Consider the following 21,370-nt stretch of genomic DNA (forward strand, 5'->3'; position numbering starts at 1 on the left):
CCTGGGAGTCCTGACTGGAGCTGATCCTCTGGGATGAGAAGGAGCCTGGTCTTTGGGGAGGAAGAGGAAATGGGACAGACACTAGGCTGGCAGGGTCCCGAAAGAAGCGCACGCTCCCTACCTAAGCCTTTTCCCTTCTGAGAGGTTGTTGCAGAGGTCAAGGTATATGAGACCTTGACCTCTTGAATGGGACAGCCTGCTCCTTGGCAAGCTACATGCACTCTGTGAGCGTCAGTTTTTCCAGCTATGAAATAGGGATAATAAATTCTGAACTTGGAGCCAGGCATGGTGGTGCCTACCTGTAATCCCAGCACTCAAGAGGCCGAGGCAAGGAGGGTGGCTGTGCGTATGAGACCAGCCTGACCTGCGTAGTGAGACTGTAAACCTGAGTTTGTCCTGTGGATTTAAGGTGATAATGCAAGGAAACTGCTTAGCAAAGTAAGTTGTAAGGGCTCAACAAATGGCAGCTTTTATGGTCACTCCGGACTCCTTGCCTTTCTCTGTGTGCCCCTTCAGGAATGAGGACATCTACACTTTCCAAATCCCTTCCTCCTCCTGCTGCTGCTCCCCCTTCTTGGAGGCCAGAATGACCCCTTTCTGGACCCATCCTCTCGCCTTGCTCCTGAGGCTGCTCCTGAGGCTGCTCGGTGGGCGCCCTTGTGGGAGGAGAGCAGCGTGGGGGCGGGGCTTCTATCCTGGCCCCTCCCAGGGTCTGGAGGACAGACTCCTCCCCCTAAGGTCTGCTTTTCCCTCCTCTGCGGCCTGGGAGGGGAGGGGAGGGGAGGAAAGGGGACAGACATAAATGATGTAGGGGGAGTATACTTGCTGAGGGGGACAATAAGGGATGAGCAGCGTCCAGAAGCCTAAATATTTCATGGGACTGCGGCACTGGGAAGGGCAAAGTCCCTGCGCTGTGTTTACGAGTGTGCGCGTGACTCCACATGGCTGGGAGCTGTTCCACCTGCCCGATGCGCGCTGTCCCTCCAACCCCCAGAACCCTGCACCCACAGAAAACAGCACCCACGAACCCTTTCCTAGCCAACATCCCTCTGAAATTCTCCCAGCACATGCATATTTTATTTCTTCCAGCTGCACGAGTTTGTATGGCTTTTAGGCTGTGTTTTTACCTGGTCATATCTTTCCTTGCTCATGTGTTCAGTTTCTCTGTCTCTCTCTCTGTCTCGGGACTGAGGCAGAGGTGGGGGCTGGAGGGGAAGAGGGTGAGGCCTCCCTGACTTTCAGTCTGTCCTGGTTGACTGAGAAGGAAAATGTCCATCTGAGCAGGTGGGACTGGGGGATAGGGACAAAGGCTAGTGGCTTCCTTGCACGCACTGACAGATGAGCTGAGAAACTGCCTCTTCCAAATCTGTCTCCTCCCTGTGGGTGGTCCCTGGAGAGCTATTCCATAGGTCCATTGAAAAGTAAGGGAGTAAAAAGTGCCCCTTTTTAATCTGCCACGGGGTTCCCTTTGCCCTTGTCCTGGACCCTATCCCAATCTATCATTATGTTGTTTGCTTGTTCAATTTCTTTCTCTTCCCACTAGAATAAAAGCTCACAGAAGGCAGGCTTAACTTATTCACTGCCACCAAAAGTGTTCAGTGAATAGATGAGAGATCCATGTCTGTGTAGGAATTGTGCAGCCAGGGCAAGAAGGTGGGGCGGGCTGGGGTGGTGTTTCCAGGTGAGGGGGATGTAGTGACAAGGACTGTGGCGGGAGGAGGAAGGAGGCTTGGGAGGCAGTGAGAGTGGGTGGAAAGGGATTGGAGGGGCACTGGGGAAGACATGGGATGGAAGCACATAGAATTGGAATCAGGGGGTGTGGGCTTTAGGGACAGGAATCCAGGTCCCAGAGGAGCTAGAGAGGAGGCAGGGCCTTTGGGGAGGAGAAGGTCAAACCTGGTACGAGGAGCCAAGGACAAGGGCTGCCCTCCACAAGACTAAGTCTGAAGCGGACTGGGCACAGTGGCACGCACTTGTAATCTCAGCACTCTGAGAGCTAAAGCAGGAGGATTACAAATTTATCCCAGCCCCTCCCTCCTCCAAAAAACCCCAAATTTATCCCAGCCCAGGCAGTGTAGTAATTCAGCAAGACCCTATCTCAAAATAAATAATAATTACAAAAAAAAAAGAGGCTGGGGGTGTAGCTCAGTGTGAAGACCCTGGATTCAGTCCCCAGTACTTAAAAAAATGGGGGCCTGTGGACAGAGCAGAGGGAATGCAGGGTCACCAAGACCAACTGAGCTTTAGAGATTTCCCAGAACCTGCTGGTTCCAGCAATGTGCCTCCAAATCACTCCATTCCCATATCTGGGCTGGATGCCCAGCCCAAGTGCCCTGCTCTTAGCCTTGTAAACCCATAAACAGGAAATGCCCCAGGCTGGGCTGACCTTAGAGAAAAAGCCAGTGGTCTTCCTCTAGTTGGGGAAGGTGCTCCAAGGTAGCGGGGGTTCCGACCCTTTGATTATCTACGTCAGTGGTGGCGAACCTATGGCATGTGCACCGCAGCAGGCTGTTTGTTATCACTGAGAACTCTAGAAGGTTCACCATTACTGAACCTTTCTATGCTATATTCAGTGAGGCCCTTTTGGAGGCCGTCATCCACCCAAATCAAAGGTGACAGCAATATTAACTCATTAGCTCTAAGCACCCAGAGGAAGTTGGGTGGGAGGGAGAAATTCCTCACAGGCCTCAGCCTGGTCCCTTGGACCTTTCCCCAGCCCAGAGGTCCCGGTGCTACCCAGAGGGCAGGTAAGGGACAGGGGAGTGGCCTGCAGTGGGGACAGGGAGATACTCATCAGAGGGGTGGCGTCTTCCCTAGAATTGGCCAGAGTGGCTGTAGGGGGGCCAGGGGTAACAGGAGGTTGGAGGTGCACACCTGCAGTGGTTGTCATGGAAACTGGGCTTGGATCCCAAGGGGGTGACCTCTTCCCCAAAGCCCTGTAAAGTCTGGAACATAAAAGTGGAGACAGGGGCTGGGGATTTAGCTCAGTGGCAAAGCGCCTGCCTGGCAAGCACAAGGTCGTGAGTCTGATTCCTAGTACTGGAAGAAAAACAAACAAACAAGAGTGGAGACACATGCACACGTGCGTGGACACACACACACACTTATACACATGTACACACACATGCTGAACTCCACTCAGAATGTTATGTCCTCCTCCCTATTTCTGCACATGAGGCTAAAACCAGGGAGGGGCAATGAGGAGAGCACGGTTGGGGCATCACGTGGGCAGTGTGCCTGGGCTGTCGAGGACAGGTACATACTCGGCCGACCCAACCCTATCCTGCAGCCAGACCACAAAGGAGAGGGAGGTGATTAACAAAGACAACAATAATCACAGTTAACTTTAATTGAGAGCTTATTAAATCCAGCCATGTGGTTCTAGTAAGCATTTTATAGGCAATGTCCCATTTGACGCTCACAGTAATTTGAGGTAAAAACTATGAACCCCATTTGCAGATGAAAAAACAGATCTGAAGAAGTTCAATGACTTGGTGCAGGTCAGGGAGCTGGAAAGAGATAGAGGAAGACTGCAGGAAGGGAGGAGGCAGAGAGGTGCTGGCCTCTAAGGCCATTAGTCCCATCCCCTGGCCCATGGGTCGCTCCCACTCAAGTGACCCCTGGTATACCCTGGCAAGCCTGTGCTGGTACCATGCCAAGAGGCAGGGCCTGGAAACCTCAGATCCCGGTGCCTGCCTGGGCTGGGCCGAGCCAGCTGAGGGCAGCTGTGAGGGTCTAGGGTACATGGAGCAGCGGGCATCGTGATTGGCACGAGCCAGGGGAGCGGCTGGCAGCCTTGTTCCTGATAAACACGAGGAGAGGTTACTTCACAAGGAAACAGTAATTAACTTTAATTAGCACCTTGCATCTCGGAATATTATTAACATCTCAATTTCTCTAATCAAGGCAGCAGGAGAGGGGCGGCATCTGCTTTGCTGACTCCTTCCTGGCCATACTCCCTGGCTTGGCTTGGCTCCTGCATGGCCCCACCCCCCTGGATGGTGCCCAGGAGTACCTCCTCTGGGGTGGGTTGCCAATGGGAGTTGGGAAGTGGGGCTTGGGCTGGCAGGTCAGAGAGAGGGACAGGCCAACGACACACAAGCTGGGCCGGCCAAGCAGGGGCGGGAGGACAGGGCTCTCTATGTGGCTACCTTATTTTCCAAACAGAATAGATGGCTGGGCATGGTGGAGCACGCCTGTAATCCCAGCACTGGGGAGGCTGAGGCAGGATGATCGTTGTGAGTTCTAGGCCAGCCTGGGCTACAAAGTGAGCTCAAGGCCAGCCTGAACTGCATAGTGAGACCCTGTCTCCAAAAAAAAAAAAAAAAACAACAAACAAACAAACCAACCAAATAGAATAGATGCTCCCAAGGCAGGGTTGGCTTGTGTTCCCAGGTCCGGAGAACAGACATGGCTGCCTTGCTGTTTGTCCTCCGTCTTTCCCTCTCTCTGCTTCTCTTCCTTCATTTCTCCCTTCATTTCTCCCTTCCTTCTCTCCCCTCCCCTCCTCCCTCTCTTTTTTTGAGCTGGCCTCCTTTTTTCTGTCATTCTCCCTTCTTTCTCTTCCTTTTCCCCTAGTTCCCCTCTCCTCCTCACTGGGATTCTCCATTTCAACAAGCATATGCAGTACCTTGGTTCACCAACTTGATTCTTTCCACAATTCTGATGGCAAACAGAACTGGACGAGATCAAATCAAATTTCCGCATAAGGTCAACATTAAACTTAACCACTGAATTTTATTCGGTTCTCATCCAACTTGGTTTGTGACCAGAACCACGGAAAGAATCAAGTCTGTGGCAGAGGTACCTCTGTAGTGAGTCGCACTCCCAGCACAGGTGCTCTGCAGTACCCCATCTCTGGGATAGAGCAGTGGGCAGGGGATAAATCCAGCCCTTGGGGTAGTTTAGAATCCCACAGGGGAGACAAGGCTTGGCTTAGCTAATCTGGCTGCCCTACTAATAGGCATCATAAGGTAAGAGAGGTACAAATAAAGTGCTGTGGGGTCCTAGGAGAGGTAGGAACGGGTGAAGCTAGGGCTCTAATTATAGATCACTAGAGACCATCTCAGGCACATGAGGGCAGAGGCATCTAGAGCACTTGGTATAGATCTGTCCTCTTTAGAAGGTCATCACAAGGAGGGAAGTCCCTGAGGGTGCAGGAAGTGACTCTTCATTATCCCCACCCTCAATGGTTGTCAACCCTGCCGCATGTCTGATATTAATTGACTACCCTCCTTGGTCTAATTGCAGTGGCCTAGAGCTTGCACAATTTGTTATTTATTTGGTAGTGTCCCCAGAGCTCTCTCTCCTGTTTTATCCAATTTGAATTTATTGAGCACCTACTATATGTGGAGGGCTGGGTCTGCCCTGGAGTAGTTACCAAGGGCCATTGTCCTCTCTATTGGGATTGGAGGGGGTCACAGAAAAGCTGCCTAGAGGCCTGGGCATTTCAGCAAAAAAGCCCTGACAGTGTAAGCAAAGGAGGAGGCTGGGTCCTTGGCCTCAGCACCCCTTGCCTGCTGCTGCGCTTGGGTGCCCACATGGACGCTGCAGGCTGAAGTGCAGCTGCTCAGCGTTAACACAGAGGGCAGTGAGATGTTCGGCAGAGGCTGCCGTCTCTGGCCTCCTAGTGGGGAGGGCACTCACCACTTGATCTTTATCTCTTGGCTTGGGAAACTGACTGAGCATCAAGCCACCAAGTGCCGGGTGGGAGCAGTCACACTGGACCGCCTTGCTAATGCGGGCAGGAAACCAGGATGGCCGTTCCCTTTCCTTTGCTCTCATGCTGTTCATCAGGTAGGACCAACTTTCCTGAGGCCTTGAGCATTCACTTCATTCTCGCAGCTACCTGGACAGGCAGGAACTCTTAGGCTCATTTTATAGCTGAGGACACAAGACAGAGAGGTGAAGTCACACTGCTGGGAAGAAAGTAAAAGCAGGGTGGGCAAGCACTGCTGCGATCACTTCCTTAATTGCAGTCTCCTCACTTTATTGTGAGCTCCCCGCCCAGGCCCATCTGGAGCTGGGGCACTGGGGGAGGCCTGGGCATGGACCCTGGCTTAAGAACCAGAAGAAGGGCCACTGGGCTGTTAGCAAACAGAGCCTGTGGCTCTCCCTCTTCGACTCCTCCCTACCTTCCTGCGGGCTCCAGCTCCCGAGGGCCGGGGGCTGGGCCTCTATAATTGCAGAGCAGCTTACATAGGCGGGGAAGTGTCTGGCGTTTCCAAAGGCCGTTTTGATGTTGATGATTATGGCAATGATGAGGCTGTCCTTCTCCTACCAAGGCTGGAGCCTTTCTTTGTTTCCTCTCCACTGGGGTCTCATCTCCACCCTGAGGTCTGGCGTCTCCGGAGAGGACTAGCACTGGTTTCCCTGTGGGGGAGGAAGGGAACAGATTTGGCCAAAGTGAAGTGTGGAGATCAGCCCACCCTTTACCTTTTCCAGGATGGGCAGAGGGGTGCAGCGATGTGATCATTAGCATAACATTTGCATAAGGAACAATTGAGGAGATTGGAGTCTGCCTCAGAGGAAACACCTGCAAGGAACTGTGAATGAAAGCCTCTCCACCCCCACCCGAGGTCCTCCCTCCTCCCGCCCTCACCCCAGGATCCAGCGGAAGTGGCAGGAACTCAGCGTGACTAATGATGGCGACCAGTTGTAACTCACAGAGTGCCTACTAAGTGCCAGATGCCGATGTGGATGTTCTGTTTCTCTTGCTCTTTGCACACAGCCACCCTAGGTGGTACTTTTTTGTTGTTGTTGTTTGGTTTTTGAGATAGGGTCTTATTCCTGTAGTCCGGACTGATCTGGAACTCACTATGTAGCCCAGGCTGGACTCCAACTCGTGTCCTCCTGTCTCAGCCTCCCTGAGTGCTGGGATTATAGTCTTGTACCACCACACCTGGCTGGGTGATGCATTTCGTGATCCCCATTTTACAAAGGAGGAAGACGAGGCTCCTTCCCCCTGTCACACGTATAGTCATAAAGATTACATTAGTGGCAGAGCGGGGCTTTGGAAAAAAGTCTGATTAAATGTCCCCGTGTCTGACACCAGGACAGGGTGCTCCGGGTACCCTCAGGCTCCAAGATCTAATCTCTGTGGGGTGCCAGGGATCCCGGGAAACTAGGAACCAGAGTTTAAAGACAGGCTCGGGGGCTGGGGATTTAGCTCAGCGGCAAAAGCGCCTGCCTGGCAAGCGCAAGGTCGTGAGTTTGGTTCTCGGTACCGGAGAAAAACCAAAAACAAAAAAAAAAAAAAAAAGACAGGCTCCTTCCACCCACTCACACAAGTGCTCACACACATATATGCACAGTGTTCTGCCCATCCCCCACTGGCTTCTAGAGGCAAAGGAGCTGGCTGACTTGGCCCATAACCAGGTTAGCCAAGATCCAATTAACTAGTTAGCGCAGGCAGAGCTGGGGGCAGGCAGGGCGCGCAGGAGAGCGGGACGGATGGGTCGGGTAATGTGCAGAGACAGCTAGAGACAGCGGCTCCGCTTTAACTTGATAAGCAGCTCCCAGCATCGATGTGTGGGCCTGGCAGGCTGAGGAACACGATCCTGAGTGGCTGGGGGTGGGGTAGTGCCAGGTCGGCCTCTGACCCCCTCTCCCCATCGCCCCCCACCCCGCAGTCGCTGCACAGTGCCCTAAGCCTGTGGCCTTCCCTCAGCAGCCTTCAGCTCCTGTTCTGTCTCCTCTCAAGTCTGTGAGGCAGGCAGCTTCAGAGAGAAACATTTTCATTCAAATGAGGCCAAGGAGGAGAGCCATGGATATCTGTTATCATACAAGGAAGGTATGGGTGCAAGAAGCACCCTGAGATCAGAGGATGGGAGTAGGAAGCTGCTGGAGGAGCTCATCAAGGAGAGAAAATTAACAATAGCCACTATTTATGGAGCCCACCCCGCACAGGCACCGTGCAAGCCATGATGTGTACTATCCCATTTATACTCCCAGTAACCCTTTGCTGTAGTTATTATTAGAAGCCTCGTTTTGCAGATGAGAAAATAAAGGCTTAGAGAGGTTAAGACACTTAGCAAGGTCACACATCAATCAAGCAGCCTTGGCTGTAAAACCTCCACACTCTGCAACCTCTGGGCTAGATAAGTGTTAGAGTTTACAAAGGTTTCCAGGCGTTGTGGTGCATGCCTGTAATCCCAGCACTAAGGAGGCTGGGGCAGGAAGACCGCCAGGAATGTGAAGCCAGCCTGAGGCACATAGTAAATTTAAGGGCCAGGAATATAGCTCAGTGGTACAGCGCCTGCCTGGCAAATGTGAGGTCCTAAGTTTGATTCCCGGTACCAAAAAAAAAAGTTATCCAATCAGAATGAGTTCAAGGCCAGCATGAACTACATAGTAAGACCCCGTCTCAAAAAAATAGCCAAAAAAGAGGCTATTACAGAGGCTTTTTATTTTTGGCTGGGATTTGGTGGCACACACCAATAATCCCAGCCACGTGAGGCAAGAGGATTGCAAGTTTGAGCCCAGCCTGGGCAGTTTAGTGAGACTCGATCACAAAATAAAGCAAAATAAAAATAAAGGGCTGGGGATATAGCTCAATGGTGGAGCATTTGCCTAGCATGTGTGAGGCCCTAAGTTCAATCCCCAGTACCACAAACAACAACAAAAACACAAAAACCAAAGATATCTGCAGTTATCATAGGTGCTTGTTTTATTTCTACTGTCTGTTTTAAAGATAAATGAAATCGGCAGGGTATGGTGGCGCACACCTGTAATCACAGTACTTGAGAGGCTGAGGCAGGAGGATCGTTGCAAGTTCGAGACCAGCCTGGGCTACAAAGTGAGCTCAAAGCCAGCCTGAACTGCATAGCGAGACCCTGTCTCAAAAAGATGAAAAATAGGGGCTGGGGATTTAGCTCAGCGGCACAGTGCCTGCCTGGCAAGCACAAGGTCGTGAGTTCGATTCCTGGTACTGGAAAAAACACACAAAAAAAGACAAAAAATAAAGTAAAATAAAAAATAAATGAATGGAGGCCTGCAGGGGCAAATGTGACTTGTCCAGAGCCCCACGACTGGTAAATACCAGTCAGAATTTGAACCCAGGCCAGTTCTGACTTTTAGTCTAGTACTTTTGAGAAAAGGGAAAAAGAAAAAGACATCGTCTCCTTAAGCCAAGGTGGGCCGTTAGTCCACGTTTATCACCGCTTATTGGAAGCCCAACGGATGCAGTGGACCCTGCTGGGAGTGCTCCTTCAGGGGTGGTGAAAGCAAGCAGCTTCTAGTTTTTACACAGCAGCCAGAGAAGAGAGCCCTGAAGCCAGTGTCCATGGACTTGGGGCTGCCTTGGTCAGGGGACTCCAGGGAACGAAGGACCAAAAGACATCCTTTCTCTGCTCCTTATGGCACCGGAACCACCAGGCGAGCTCTGGTTTGATTTCCTTATGTTTTTCAAGAGCCGCATCTAGGCCAGGTGTGGTGGAATACGCCTGTAATCCCAGCACGTGGGAGGCTGAGGCAGGAGGATCATTGTGAGTTAAGAGGCCAGCCTGGGCTACAAAGGGAGCGCAAGGCCAGCCTGAACTGCATAGCAAGAACCTGCCTCAAAAAGACAAAAAAAGAAAGAAAAAAAGAAAAAAAGAAAAGCTGCATCTAGGGGCCAGGGATATAGCTCAGGTCTCTCGTTTGATTCCCAGTACCAGAAAAAAAAAAAAGCTACATCTAAAGCAAAGCTCAGAGAGTTAAGGAACTTCCCCAGGTATCTGTCTGTCTGTCTCTGTCTCTCTCTGTCACACACACACAAAGGAGACAGAAATGTAGACCAGACTTGTTTCCTCTTAGTCCCCACATTCATGGCAGGATGGGGGCTTCATAACCATACAAGTCCCAAGCTCTGGCTGGTGTCCCCTCACCCGCTAAGAGTGAAGAAGCAGACACTAGGCCACTTGTGCCTAGGGGAAGTGTCCCTGTCTCCCTCACTGCGTAGAGGATCAGCTGAATTCTTGCTACATGGGGCAGTCTGAGGGCTTGGGGTCTGGGTGCAAGGATGATCATATTGAGTAGGGCAGAGTAAGAGGAATGCTGTACCCGTGCGGGATGCAGGGTTTGCAAAGGCCGTGTACGCAAGGACATGTGTGCACATGTGTTGCTCTCTGTTATCTCTGATACCAGCACCGGAAGGGTTAAGACGCCCCGGCCCAGGGGACTGGAGTTGTCTGCACAGGAAGCTACTCTCCCAGTCCCCAGGCCTCTGGGGAGGGGGAGGGGAGTGACTTCTCAGTCTCTTTCCCAGGCTCTTCAGCTTCCCTGGGGACCCAGCTACATGCCAGAGAGGCGACCCTTGACCCAGCCCCCTGCACACCCCCCAGCTGGGTAAAGATTCTGAGCCTAGCTCAGGGCCTTCGAGTGAGAGCTCCCCTACATCTCCACCTCCACCTCGCTCTTTCCCACCATCCACTTATTCTCTGTAGTGCCTCACCCAGCTCCTGTTCCACATTCACCAGATTCAAATCCCCGAACTTCTTCCTCCGTTCCAGTCCTGGCCCCCACCCGCCCAGTCTTTGCCCCCCCCCTCGCCCCTGCATTTGTAATCTTCTAAAAATAAAAGCCTGTGATCCAAGTAGGCAACTCCGGAAATATACAATCCAGCCCAGGCATCCGCCGGGTGGGGTGGGGGACGAGGAAAGACCCTCAAACAAAGAAGTACCGGGACCCAGCAGCCCCACATCCCCAGGTAAACACCGGAACACAGTCTGTTCCTGAGGAGACGGCAGCAGCGAGGGGCGGAGGGTGTGGTGGGGGTAGGAGGGAGGGCTACACTGCTGAGGGCTTTCAAGCTAATGTCCCAGGAAAAGAGTCTCCTGATTGCTTCCCTGTCCGTTGTCACAAGCAGGTGACCCCCTCCTACTTTCTCAAAATTGCTGGGAGAAATGCACATGCCATACGGCATCCCCAAGCGAAGGCCAGCCTGGTCCAGCCAGAGTCACAAGTGAAGCCCTGGGAAATCCCCACAGGTTTGGGTCCCATGCCCTGGGCATCGTGTCGCCCTGCTTCCCAGTGATGCGGAAGGGCCGCTGCAGGTAAAGCTGTTCCTCTGCCTCCGCCTGGGGCGCTGGCCAGGACAGGAGCCAGAGAGGATACAGGAGGGGGATCATTTGAGATCTGCCTGTGTTTCCAGTTATGCTCCCAGGGGGTCGTGGGAAAGGGGGGTCTACAGGGGCCTCACAGGACACTCCAACTCTTCTGTGGCACTCTAGGGCCACATCCTCAGAGTGGCAGCAGGACTAGTACTATATATCACACCAAGTTTTGATAAGATTCAGTCTGAAACTGGGCCCTATGGTATTCCTGACTAGAATTTTTTGTCTTGCAATGTAGTTCAAATTGGCCTAGAATTCACTGTATAGCCCAGACTGGCCTTTAACTTGCAGTGATCCTCCTGCCTCAGCCCCCTGAGTGCTGGGATTACAGGTGTGCACCACCATGCCTGGCTCCTGACTGAAACTTGTTTTTTGTTTTGTTTTGTTTTTGGTCTTTTTGAGACAGGGTCTTGCTATGCAGTTAGTTCAGGCTGGCCTTGAGCTCACTTTGTAGGCCAGGCTGGTCTTGAACTCACCACGATCCTCCTGCCTCTGCCTCCTGAGTGCTGGGATTACAGGCGTGCGCCACCATGCCCACCTTTGAAACTTGTAAAGTTACTCAGTCACAGTGCATTTAGGGACCTCATAGGCAATGGTAATTAATTAGAAGAAAACTAGATGACATTTTTAAAGTACTTACTGTGTGCCAGACCTGGGCTAAATACTACACATACATCATTCTCACTGAATCCTGTCAGAAACCCATTTTCATCATCTGTAACTTACAGGTGAGGAAACCGAGGCACAGATTGCTCACAGAGCTGGCCCTGAGACCCAGTAGTAAATGGCAAAGCGAGGACTTGAGCTTCGGTCTGTTGACCCAGAAAGCCTTTCCTCTTCAGCTCTGTGCTGTGGCCTAGAGTGTGGCCCACTGCTGAGGAGGGCTAGTAAAAGCAGCTGGTTTGACGTCCCCAGTTCAAGTGGACACAACTCGTATCCCAGAGTTAATACCCTGCTGGGAGGCTGGTTTCCCTCTGGTGCTGGCCTGGGCTTTTCTTCTGCTTACTCTGGCAGAATCACAGCACACAGGAAAAGGGTCTAATGACCCCCTAGCTCCTGCCACTCCCAGCCACCTTCAGTTCAAGCGTGAGGCAGCGGGCGAGAGGTGGCTGCAGGGTCTCTGGGCAGGCGCCGGCTGTCAGTCTCATCCCTGGATCTCTCTACCCCAGTGACAGGCATCCTGGTTGCCAGGCCTCAGGCCTGGCAGGCTCTGGTGGCAGTTTTCCAGGAGCCCAGAAGTCCTGTTGCCTATTTCCTATGAGGTAGGGGCTGGGTGGGCCCGCAGTACAACTGCCAAGGAGACAAGACTGGCTTGAGCACCTGCTCCTGAATCTCGTCCGTGTCTTTGGGTCCTTCTCACCCTCTGCCTGGCCAGCAGTTGTGGTATTCTGCCACACCTGACTTTTGCCTCCTCGGGAAGGATTAGTATCTCCTCTTAGGCCCCGCAGAAGCTGTCCAGCTCTTCCTATACCGTGAACAATTCCAGGAGCAGGCATATTAGGCAGCCTTTTCAGTTTAGACAAAATTTATTAACCCTATGGGAATTAGATAGTGTGCCTAGAAGGGTCCTATCTTTAAAGGTGATAGCATTTAAAAAATAAAGTGGATGACATTGGTAAACACATAGCACAGTACCTGGCATATGTACGTGTATACACACACACACATCAAACATAAGCCTGACACTGTGCTAAACACTTTATATGCAGTTTATTTTTGGGGGGTTCTTGTTATGTTTCCCTGGCTGGAATCCAGCTTGCAATCCTCCTGATTCAGCCTCTTGAGTAACTGTGTCCACCGTACCCAGCTAGGTTGGTTGGTTTGTTTGTTTCAGCACAGGGGATTGAACTCAGGGCCTTCACACTGAGCTATATTCCCAACCCTATCTATTGTCTATCTTATCTATCTATCTATCTATCTATCTATCTATCTATCTATTTATCTATTGAAACAACATCTTTCTATGTCACTAAGTTGCCCAGGATGGGCTTGAATTGGAGACAAATTCTCACTATATAGTTCAGGCTGGCCTTAAACTTGTAGCGTTCCTCCTGCCTCTGGCTCCTAAGTGCTGGCATTACAGGCGTGCCCACCAAGCCCGCTTTGCATTTATGATCTTTCTGCATCGGTTTCCCATAGTGCTGGGAGGACAGCCATGTGCCGTCATGCCCTGGTTGACGGGCTTTCTTGTGGCCACTCTTCTCCTGCCTGACTGGCCTTAGCATATGCTCCAATTGCACGTCCCCCCAGATAAAGCTGGAAGCATTTCCTGAAATTCTGAAACTGCTCCAGGAGTGCTGATACCCAGGTCAGGCTTTGCTTTAAGTCTCTAATTGGCTGTTGGCCAGCTCCTATCTCCTGTACCAAACTGCTCTGATCAATCGTGAGTGGATGCTTTTACACTCTTGAATCACCTTTAAATCCGTCTCATTATGGCAATTCCTGATAGGTCCCTCTTACCAAAAACCCCTTTGTCCCTTTCAGGTTTGTCGGCTGAACTACTAATTTATATGCTCCCTTTGTCCTTTGCTTTGAGGTCTTGCCTGGTCCCCACACCCACTGTGACCCTGGGGTTTCAGGAAAAATTCCATTCAAACTAAGGATGAGCTTGATACGTAAATTTAACTCCAGCCCCTCCATCTGCCCGCTATGTTGTCCCTCAGCATTTGTCTGGTCTGCTCCCCACTGCTTCTCCTCTGATTGTTTCCGGTGTCTCTACTACTCTCCCCTCCCCTGAGCCAATGCTACAGAACCACCCAACATGTGTAAGTGTGACTGCCTGGAAAATGTAACTTTCAAGGAGCCTGAAGTTGAGTGACAGCAAACAGAACCTTGGAGACCCCAGACATCATCAGGGGCTTTCGTGGATTCAGCAGCAGAACTGGGAAGAAACACAGCAAGATGGCAGAGAGGGACGGAGGAAGAGGATCGAAAGAATGAGCTGGAAGGAGAAATGGCAAACAGGGGAAGTGAGAATGATTTCTGTGGGCCAAAAGAACCCAGCACGGCCCGCTTGGGAAGGGCCCTCAGAGATCAGCTGGTCCAGGAGAGGCGAAGAAGCTTCAAGTCAGAGGTTAATGTGGACTGACGAGTGTGGCGGCCTGGAGTGCGTCCTGAGAGGACAGCACGGTTACTGAAGAGCAGTGCCCGCCACTGGCGCTGGGTGAGGAATGGCGGTGCCGGTGCTAGCATTTACATCCTTGCTCTGATTTCAGCCTCTCAGTGTAGGGCAGCTGAGGGTCCTGGGGGAATGGATCTGTCCGAGGTTCAGACCAGGAGTTGAGGGCAGATCTCAACCCTCTCGCTATCTCCTGAGACCCAGATGCAGTCTCCAAACCACACATAGGCCAGGGACCCTGGGGCAGGAGGCGTTAAGACGGTGAGTGGGGAGGGGCTGGGGATTTAGCTCAGCGGCACAGCACCTGCCTGGCAAGCATAAGGTCGTGAGTTCGATTCCCGGTACCAAAGGAAAAAAAAAAACACAGGGGCTGGGGATTTAGCTCAGCGGCAAAAGCGCCTGCCTGGCAAGCGTGAGTTCGGTTCCCGGTACCGGAGAAAAAAAAAACACAGTGAGTTGGGGAAGCAGTACAGGAACAGGCAGCCCGAGGCTGGGGAGAGACTTACAGACCCCTCAGGGAGGGCCACTCAGTTTCCACCAAGTGGACCTGCCCGGAACCGTTTGCCTCCTTTTCTTGCACTTCCGCTGTCCTCTCCCACCTCTGTTATCCCACAGGAGAAAAAAAGCAGAGAGGAACCAATGAAGGGGAGATTAGGAGGGCAGAGTGGGCCTGGGGAGCAGTGGCACCCCAGGCGTGGCAGAGACCTGACCGCGCGGCAGCAAGGAAGAGGGGCCGAGAGCCCGGCGGAGGTGGGCTCAGGCACCTGTGTGCAGGTTTGGCGCGTGGGCCAGAGAAGAAAGAACCTCCAGGTGGCCAGGGCTGCACGGTGTGGATAATGATACCCTGACAAGGCAGCAGGGGCTTGGAGGCCAGCCCAGCCAGGGTGCTGGCACGGCCCAGCCATTGCACACCACCCGCGGGCTGAAGGATATGGACAGGGGAGGGTGGTGGCCCAGGAGGTCATGGCCTAGGATCACGCAGGAGCGTCTGCCGCCTTCCTGTCTCTGTCTAGCGGCTTTGCCCTTTACATCCTTTCCCATGGTATAGTATCTCCTTTCTCCCTCCCCGTCTCTCATCCACATCACAAGTCCCCACTGGGAGTAGAAATGTGGAAGGGTAGGAGCAATGGTGACAGAGAAAGGTCTGGGAGCTGCTTTAATTGGGATCATCTGCCCAAGGGCATGAAAAGAAACCAGGTTCAAAAGTGTCCCAAGGGCAGAGACTCACATCTGGACACCATACTCGCCCTTCACAAGAGCAGAGCAGGATCTGCATCTTGGTTAGACAGTTGATCTGTCGGTGGGCCACGCTGCCACGCTACCACGCATCTTCCTTCTGCTGGGGAGCACTCCCAGATCCCCCTGAGGGACCACTCTGTCTCCTTAGATAGGGCTGACCTTCCTCATCTTACACCAAGAGCCCTGTGTGGACATGTGCCTGCATCCGGTCTGTCCCCAGCAAAGATGTGCTAGACATCCCCGGGCCATAAGGATTCAATAGAAAACAGTCAATGACATTATCACTAAATCTTTTGCTAACAATTGGGAGAGGGTAATGCCTCTCTGTTTGGTTTACCACATGGGGAGGTTTAAGCCCTAGGACTGCTTAACCCACTTGGAATGTAGTTCCAGAGAGGAGACTCAAGTTGGCAGTTGGAGAGAGACAGATGCCAGACGACTGAGTGCCTGGATCCAGCTATGCCTGAAGTCTACCCTTGGAGCTTTCCAGTATGTGAGCAAAAAACATTTAAGCCAGTATGAGTTGGACTTCTGTTATTTGCATCCAAAAGACTAAGTTAGCTTACAAAAACAGATGAAGAGAAACACAATGCAGAGAGAGAAACAACTATAAAGATGAAAACCGAGTCTAAACTGGGTGTGGTGACACACGCCTGTAATCCCAGCACTCAGGAGGCTGAGGCAGGAGGATGATTGCAATTGAGAATTCGAGATCAGCCTGGGCTACAAAGTGAGCTCAAGGCCAGTTTGAACTACATAGCAAGACACTGTCTCAAGAAAGGCCAAAAAAAAAAAACCCCAAAAAACCAAAAATCCAAAACATCAAGTCTGACGGGAAACCAGGTGTGTATGAGTGGGGCTCACTGAGTGACCACTGGTAGTGAAGCAGGAATACCAGAGTTTAATACAAAGAACACACAGCCAAGGATAATTTCCGAAGGAGACAATGTGAGATGGGATAAAAACTTTTGCAACAGGCATGGTGGTGCATGGCTGTAATCCCAGCTCTGGGGAGCCTGAGGCAGGAGGATCACTGTAAATTCAAGGCCAGCCTGGACTACACAGTAAGACCCTGTCTCAAAAAAACTTTTTTGTGACCTCCTCAGCTTTCTCTCTGTGTAAGGACAGTAGGCCATTGCAGCACTTAGCCAGGACAGGGCGTGTGTCTACAGGGGTGGGGAGGAAGACGAGGTCACGAGGAGTTAATCTGGATAGTCAGCACTCATTTGTAACAGACGTCCCTAGGAATAGCTCCTATGACGTAAACTTCATCCTAAGACTGATCTTTAAAGATGAATGACAACATTCAACAAATCCCTGCTTGTCACACACGCCCCCTCAGCCCAATTCCTTCCTTATCAGATGTCCCCAGATCTCATCTGACTTAATGTATTTCTTTCTTTCTTTCTTTTTTTTTGATACTGGGAATCAAACTCAGGACCTTGCACTTACCAGGCAGGCGCTGTGCCACTGAGCTATCTCCCCAGCCTCATCTGACTTACTGTGTACAAAATTTAGTGATAAACAAGAGATTCCTTCCCTAACCCTCAAGGGGTGATCCCAACTTGTTCAACGAGATGACATACTAACCTTAGGCCTGGTCTAAGGCTGCTGTAGGAGGTGGCAGGTGGGGACAGGGATGGCAGGAGGAAGTTGTGCCCAGCAGTGATAAGAAACTCCCTCCCCTTGTTTCAGGCGCACACACAGCCATGTCTGTGCCAGGAATCCCTGGGGAGGACAGAGACAGAAAGACAGAGGGTGGAGGTCTGGTTCCTGGAGCCTGGGAGCCTTGTTATTCTTTTCGAGCTTTTTCAACTTCCCCTCACTGGGAAACAATCAATGCCTTAAAAACAAAACAAAACAAAACAAAACCCTACATAAATAAATTACATCTATGTAATATACTTGCACATATAAAATGTAGGTGAATCTGCACAATATTCTAAGATATTATTATTTCCTTCCTTGATACAGAAAGCTTCCCACCTTGGTATGGTTACAGTCTAGCTCTTCTTTCTTTCTTGTCCACACTCCCCATCCCCACAGGCCCAGGACTGGACACAGGGCCTGGCACACACGAGGCCAGTGCTCTGCCACTAAGCTATACCCTCAGTCTTTTTATTTTTGTACTTTGAAATGGGGACATCTAAGCTGTCCAGGCTGGCCTCAAACTTACAATCTTCCTGCCCCAGCTTCCTGAATGTAGCTCATCTTTTCTTATAGCTACATGGTAATTAGGTTTATTTATCCCCTCTCTTATAACGGACATTTAGGCTGTTTCTGATTTTTACTGTTGCAAACAAGAACATCGAATCCACTTTGTGCACATGTATGAATGTTTCTTGAGGATTTATTCCTAGAAGAGAGATTGCTGGCTCAAGATGTGTATGAATTTTTCATTTTGAAAGATACTGCCAAGTTGGAGTGGAGACCTTTTTCCTGTGAAGGAGCCCTCCCTCCCTGAGGTTGAACTGGGGATGAGACACTCAAGATGGGAAGTGCATGCGCTTTCCATTCAGACATATTCAGGTTCGAGTCCAGGCTCTGCCACCTTCTTCCTGAGTGACCTTGGCTATGTCACATTGTCTCTCTGGGCTCCTGTTTCCTTTACTGCCGACCAGTAAACATCTAAGAGCTGCCTCACGAAGCTGTTGCAAAGATCAAATAATGCCTAAGCCAAGCCTGTAACACAGTACGCTCTTTGCCAACACTGGCTCTCTCCCTACCTGGACACTTTTCCTCATCCATCATGGTACACCAGCTCTGGGGACCGGCAAGGGAAGGTGATTGATCAGCAAATGCCATGTCGCAGTCAGTACTCCACAGGGACCTTTTCCTAGACGATCCTTTCACCCCAGGCACTGCCTTTTGCATTCTCAAACTCTCCAGAGGAGGAAGAGAATCCTTGTCAAGAGCAGTGAGACATAGCTGGGCATGATGGTACACGCCTGTAATCCCAGCATTCAGGAGGCTGAGGCAAGAGGATCACTGCAGGTTTGATGCCAGCCTGAGCTGTCTAGTGTGTTCAAGGCCAGCCTGAACTCCATAACAAGACCCTGTCTCAAAAAAGAAAAAGTGAAGTGGTGGGATTTGATTTCAGGGAGTGGCTGGACTGCTCTCTGCACAGACAACAGGACAGAAAAACATCCAATAGAAAGAGTTAGGGTTGGCAGCAGCATGAGCCCCCCCATCTTGGAAAGCAATATGTGTGTAATGAAGGCTGCAGGGAAGCCTACTGGGGACCTCTGTCCAGGAGAGGCCTGTTCTCAGCTCCAAGCAAGTGCGTTCAATGAAGGAGCTTGGGAGATCTTGTGTAGGGCAGTGGCCCGACAGCACTCAAAGTCCAGTGGGTCACTCAGCAATGCTCAGGCCCCCTTAGCATTGCTCTGCTGTCCCTAGGGCCCTCTGCCGACTTCCAGGGCTAGAGTTTCTTCCTTTTGGAAACTTGCTTGCAGGACATGAGCCTCCCAACTGGGCTGCTCTCCCCGGAGGATGATGCCTGTGTGAGCCCAGAGGCCACCACGATGGGGAGGGTGGTGATCCTGGCTAAAGTGGTAGAGCTGAGCAGCATGGTGACATCCACAGTGACAAGGCCTCTGAGAGAGGTAGTCATAAGTGGAGCGCAGTAGGGGAGCTGAGGAGCTGGGGAGCTGGGGAGCTCACTTTGAAACTAGCGTCTGAACGCTTGGCCCGCAGCCCCAGCTCCATCTATTACACACTGTGAGGTCAGGAGGAAGCAGCTTGCTCTTTCTCACCTGTTTCTTCATCAGTAGAACGAACATGCTGATACCTCTACCCCTAGCCCTATCTCCTCAGCGTCTCCAACAGCAGATGTCTTTAACAAGCACAGGGGCACTAGTGAGTTCAGGTGGAGTCACTTCACTAAAGGCAGCCCAGATGGGGAAGAGCTGATGGGCAGAACTAGTATAGTTTCTCCTTGAAGACTCCTGACCTTTGACTATATTTCCTGGTTCGCAATTGCTAGACCCTGGGGTAGCTGAGGTCTTCCTGTTCTTGCCTTACTTAGCCTCTCACAGCGATGTCCTGGCCTGCTGCCCAGGCCCAACTCAGAGACTCTGGCGCTGACCCTGCAGGCCCCCAGCATCTTCCCACCTGGCCTCAGGATAGGGTGCAGTCTTGTTGGGAGGACCGGACAGGAGACTTAGATGGCAGCCAAGTGCTCCACCCAACTTCACCTGACAGAAGTGGCCAGGAGGCTGGGCCTGGGCGTCTCACCCACGGGACATGTCCCCAGGGTCAGGAGAGTTTCATCTCTGTGACTGAGCGCAATTCTGGGCAGAGTGGGGATAGAGAACTGGGCAGAGCATGTGCCCTCCCCCTGCGGGGTCACTGGGTATATAACGGAAGCAGGCCCTGTCCTCGTCCTCACGAGATGGGCAAAGGCCAAAGTCTAAGACTCTGCAGGAGAACCAACCTCTGCGTTAAGATTGGAGATGATGGCGGCCCGGTCCCCTCCATTGCAAGAAGGATGGGAGGCGTCCAGCAGAGCTTTTACGGAGTATGTAAGAAGCGCCTGGCCCTGCACACACCTCGTTCCCTTCATCCTCAGGACCCCTTTGTGGGGGGTGCTATCTGCAGAGCTCCATTTAGCAGGTGAGGAAACTGAGGGTCTGGGAGGTTTCTCAGTCACACTGCTAAGAGGAGGCTGACCTAGGCTCCAGCCCAGGAGAGTCCCCGTGACTGCTCCATCTGTGCCTCGCGTTCGCTCCCAGGGCTGGGGCCACCCTCCTGCATCCCACCTCTCCCGGCCTCGCCTCCCCTCCGCCTGCACCTTCGCCTCCAGAGCTCTTCCAGGCTCCTCGCTGGCTCCGCACTCAGCCTCCTCTTTGGAAAGCAGCCATGGACTTCTCTTTTCCATCGAGGGAGAGAACATGGTCTCGTTCCCCACCCCCAGGTCTTCCATCCTCTCATCCATCCAAACCTAAGCATCTTTCTCTCTCCTCCCCCTCCCTTCGTCTCCCTCTCTTTCTCTCTCTCTGTTTATCCATCACTAGAATCCACCCCCTTCCCTCTCGCCTGTAGGTTCTGTGGCTATAATCAAATCATAACTTTTATTAAATTTAAGATTACTTTTTAATGGAATCAATTTCTTGTGTGGTGCTTCTCTGCCTGCCCGCGGGCTCCGCCAGCTCTGGGCTCAGCATCCCCACCCGCGCAATTGTCTCTGCCGCTGGCGGTTCTGGCTAAGCTGCCTCCAAAGGAGGGGCAGGTCTGCCATCCCCAAACACACACAGAAGCACACACACACACACACCACGATGCACTTTCCTGTGAATCCGAGACACACAACCACCGAGCCCCAGGCGCCCACGCGGAGGTGGGGGAGCAAGGAGCGAGGCAGCAGGGCAGGAGGAGGGAGCCACAGAGAGAAAGACCGAAGGCACAAAACAAACACGGAGCCGAGCAGACATTTCTCAGCCTGTTAATTTCCTACAGTTCTGTTTTCTAGCCTCAGAAACAAACTGTTTTCTGCAAGTCCACCCCCTTCCCCCGACTGTATTGTGCAGCTGGTGAGCGGGAGAAGTGGAAGGGGGGTGTCCAGAAGAACAGCAAGGAGACTGGGGTCTTCCTTTGATTTATAAAAGTACAGCCATGGTGCAGAGATGCATCTGAAGCTGTGATCCCTAAAGAGAAACCCAGCCGGGAGATCTGCAGTCTGGACCACTAACCCCACAGGTCTGGGCTGCAGGAGGAAGGGAAGCTGGGCTGCTGTGGGGAGTGGGCTGGAGGTAGGAGACGGGTTGGAGGGTCACGTGATGGAGGGACACAGGCTGGGAAGAGGACCTGGGGAGCCGTGGAGGAGGTGCGTGTTGACGGGGTCTGCCGATGCAGTAGGGGCCTGGACACACCCTTGAGTTGTCTGGACGGCTCTGAGCTCTGCCCCAGCTTTTCTGGGACG

At 52.1% G+C, this 21,370-nt stretch overlaps 1 protein-coding gene across 1 annotated transcript in view; it reads right to left on the reverse strand.

The window, feature by feature from the left end:
* Positions 1-5,933: 5,933 nt before the first annotated feature.
* The window catches only part of LOC102003016, a 48,351-nt gene continuing 32,914 nt past the window's right edge, over positions 5,934-21,370 (reverse strand). Inside the window, exon 5 of the mRNA XM_013512125.1 lies at positions 5,934-6,372. Coding sequence (XP_013367579.1) covers positions 6,131-6,372 — 242 coding nt within the window. The 3' untranslated portion in view covers positions 5,934-6,130. The remainder of the gene's footprint in view (positions 6,373-21,370) is intronic.

The sequence above is a fragment of the Chinchilla lanigera genome, unplaced genomic scaffold (genome assembly GCF_000276665.1).
Source record: "Chinchilla lanigera isolate Chin_1 unplaced genomic scaffold, ChiLan1.0 scaffold00014, whole genome shotgun sequence".
Taxonomy (NCBI): Eukaryota; Metazoa; Chordata; class Mammalia; order Rodentia; family Chinchillidae; genus Chinchilla; species Chinchilla lanigera.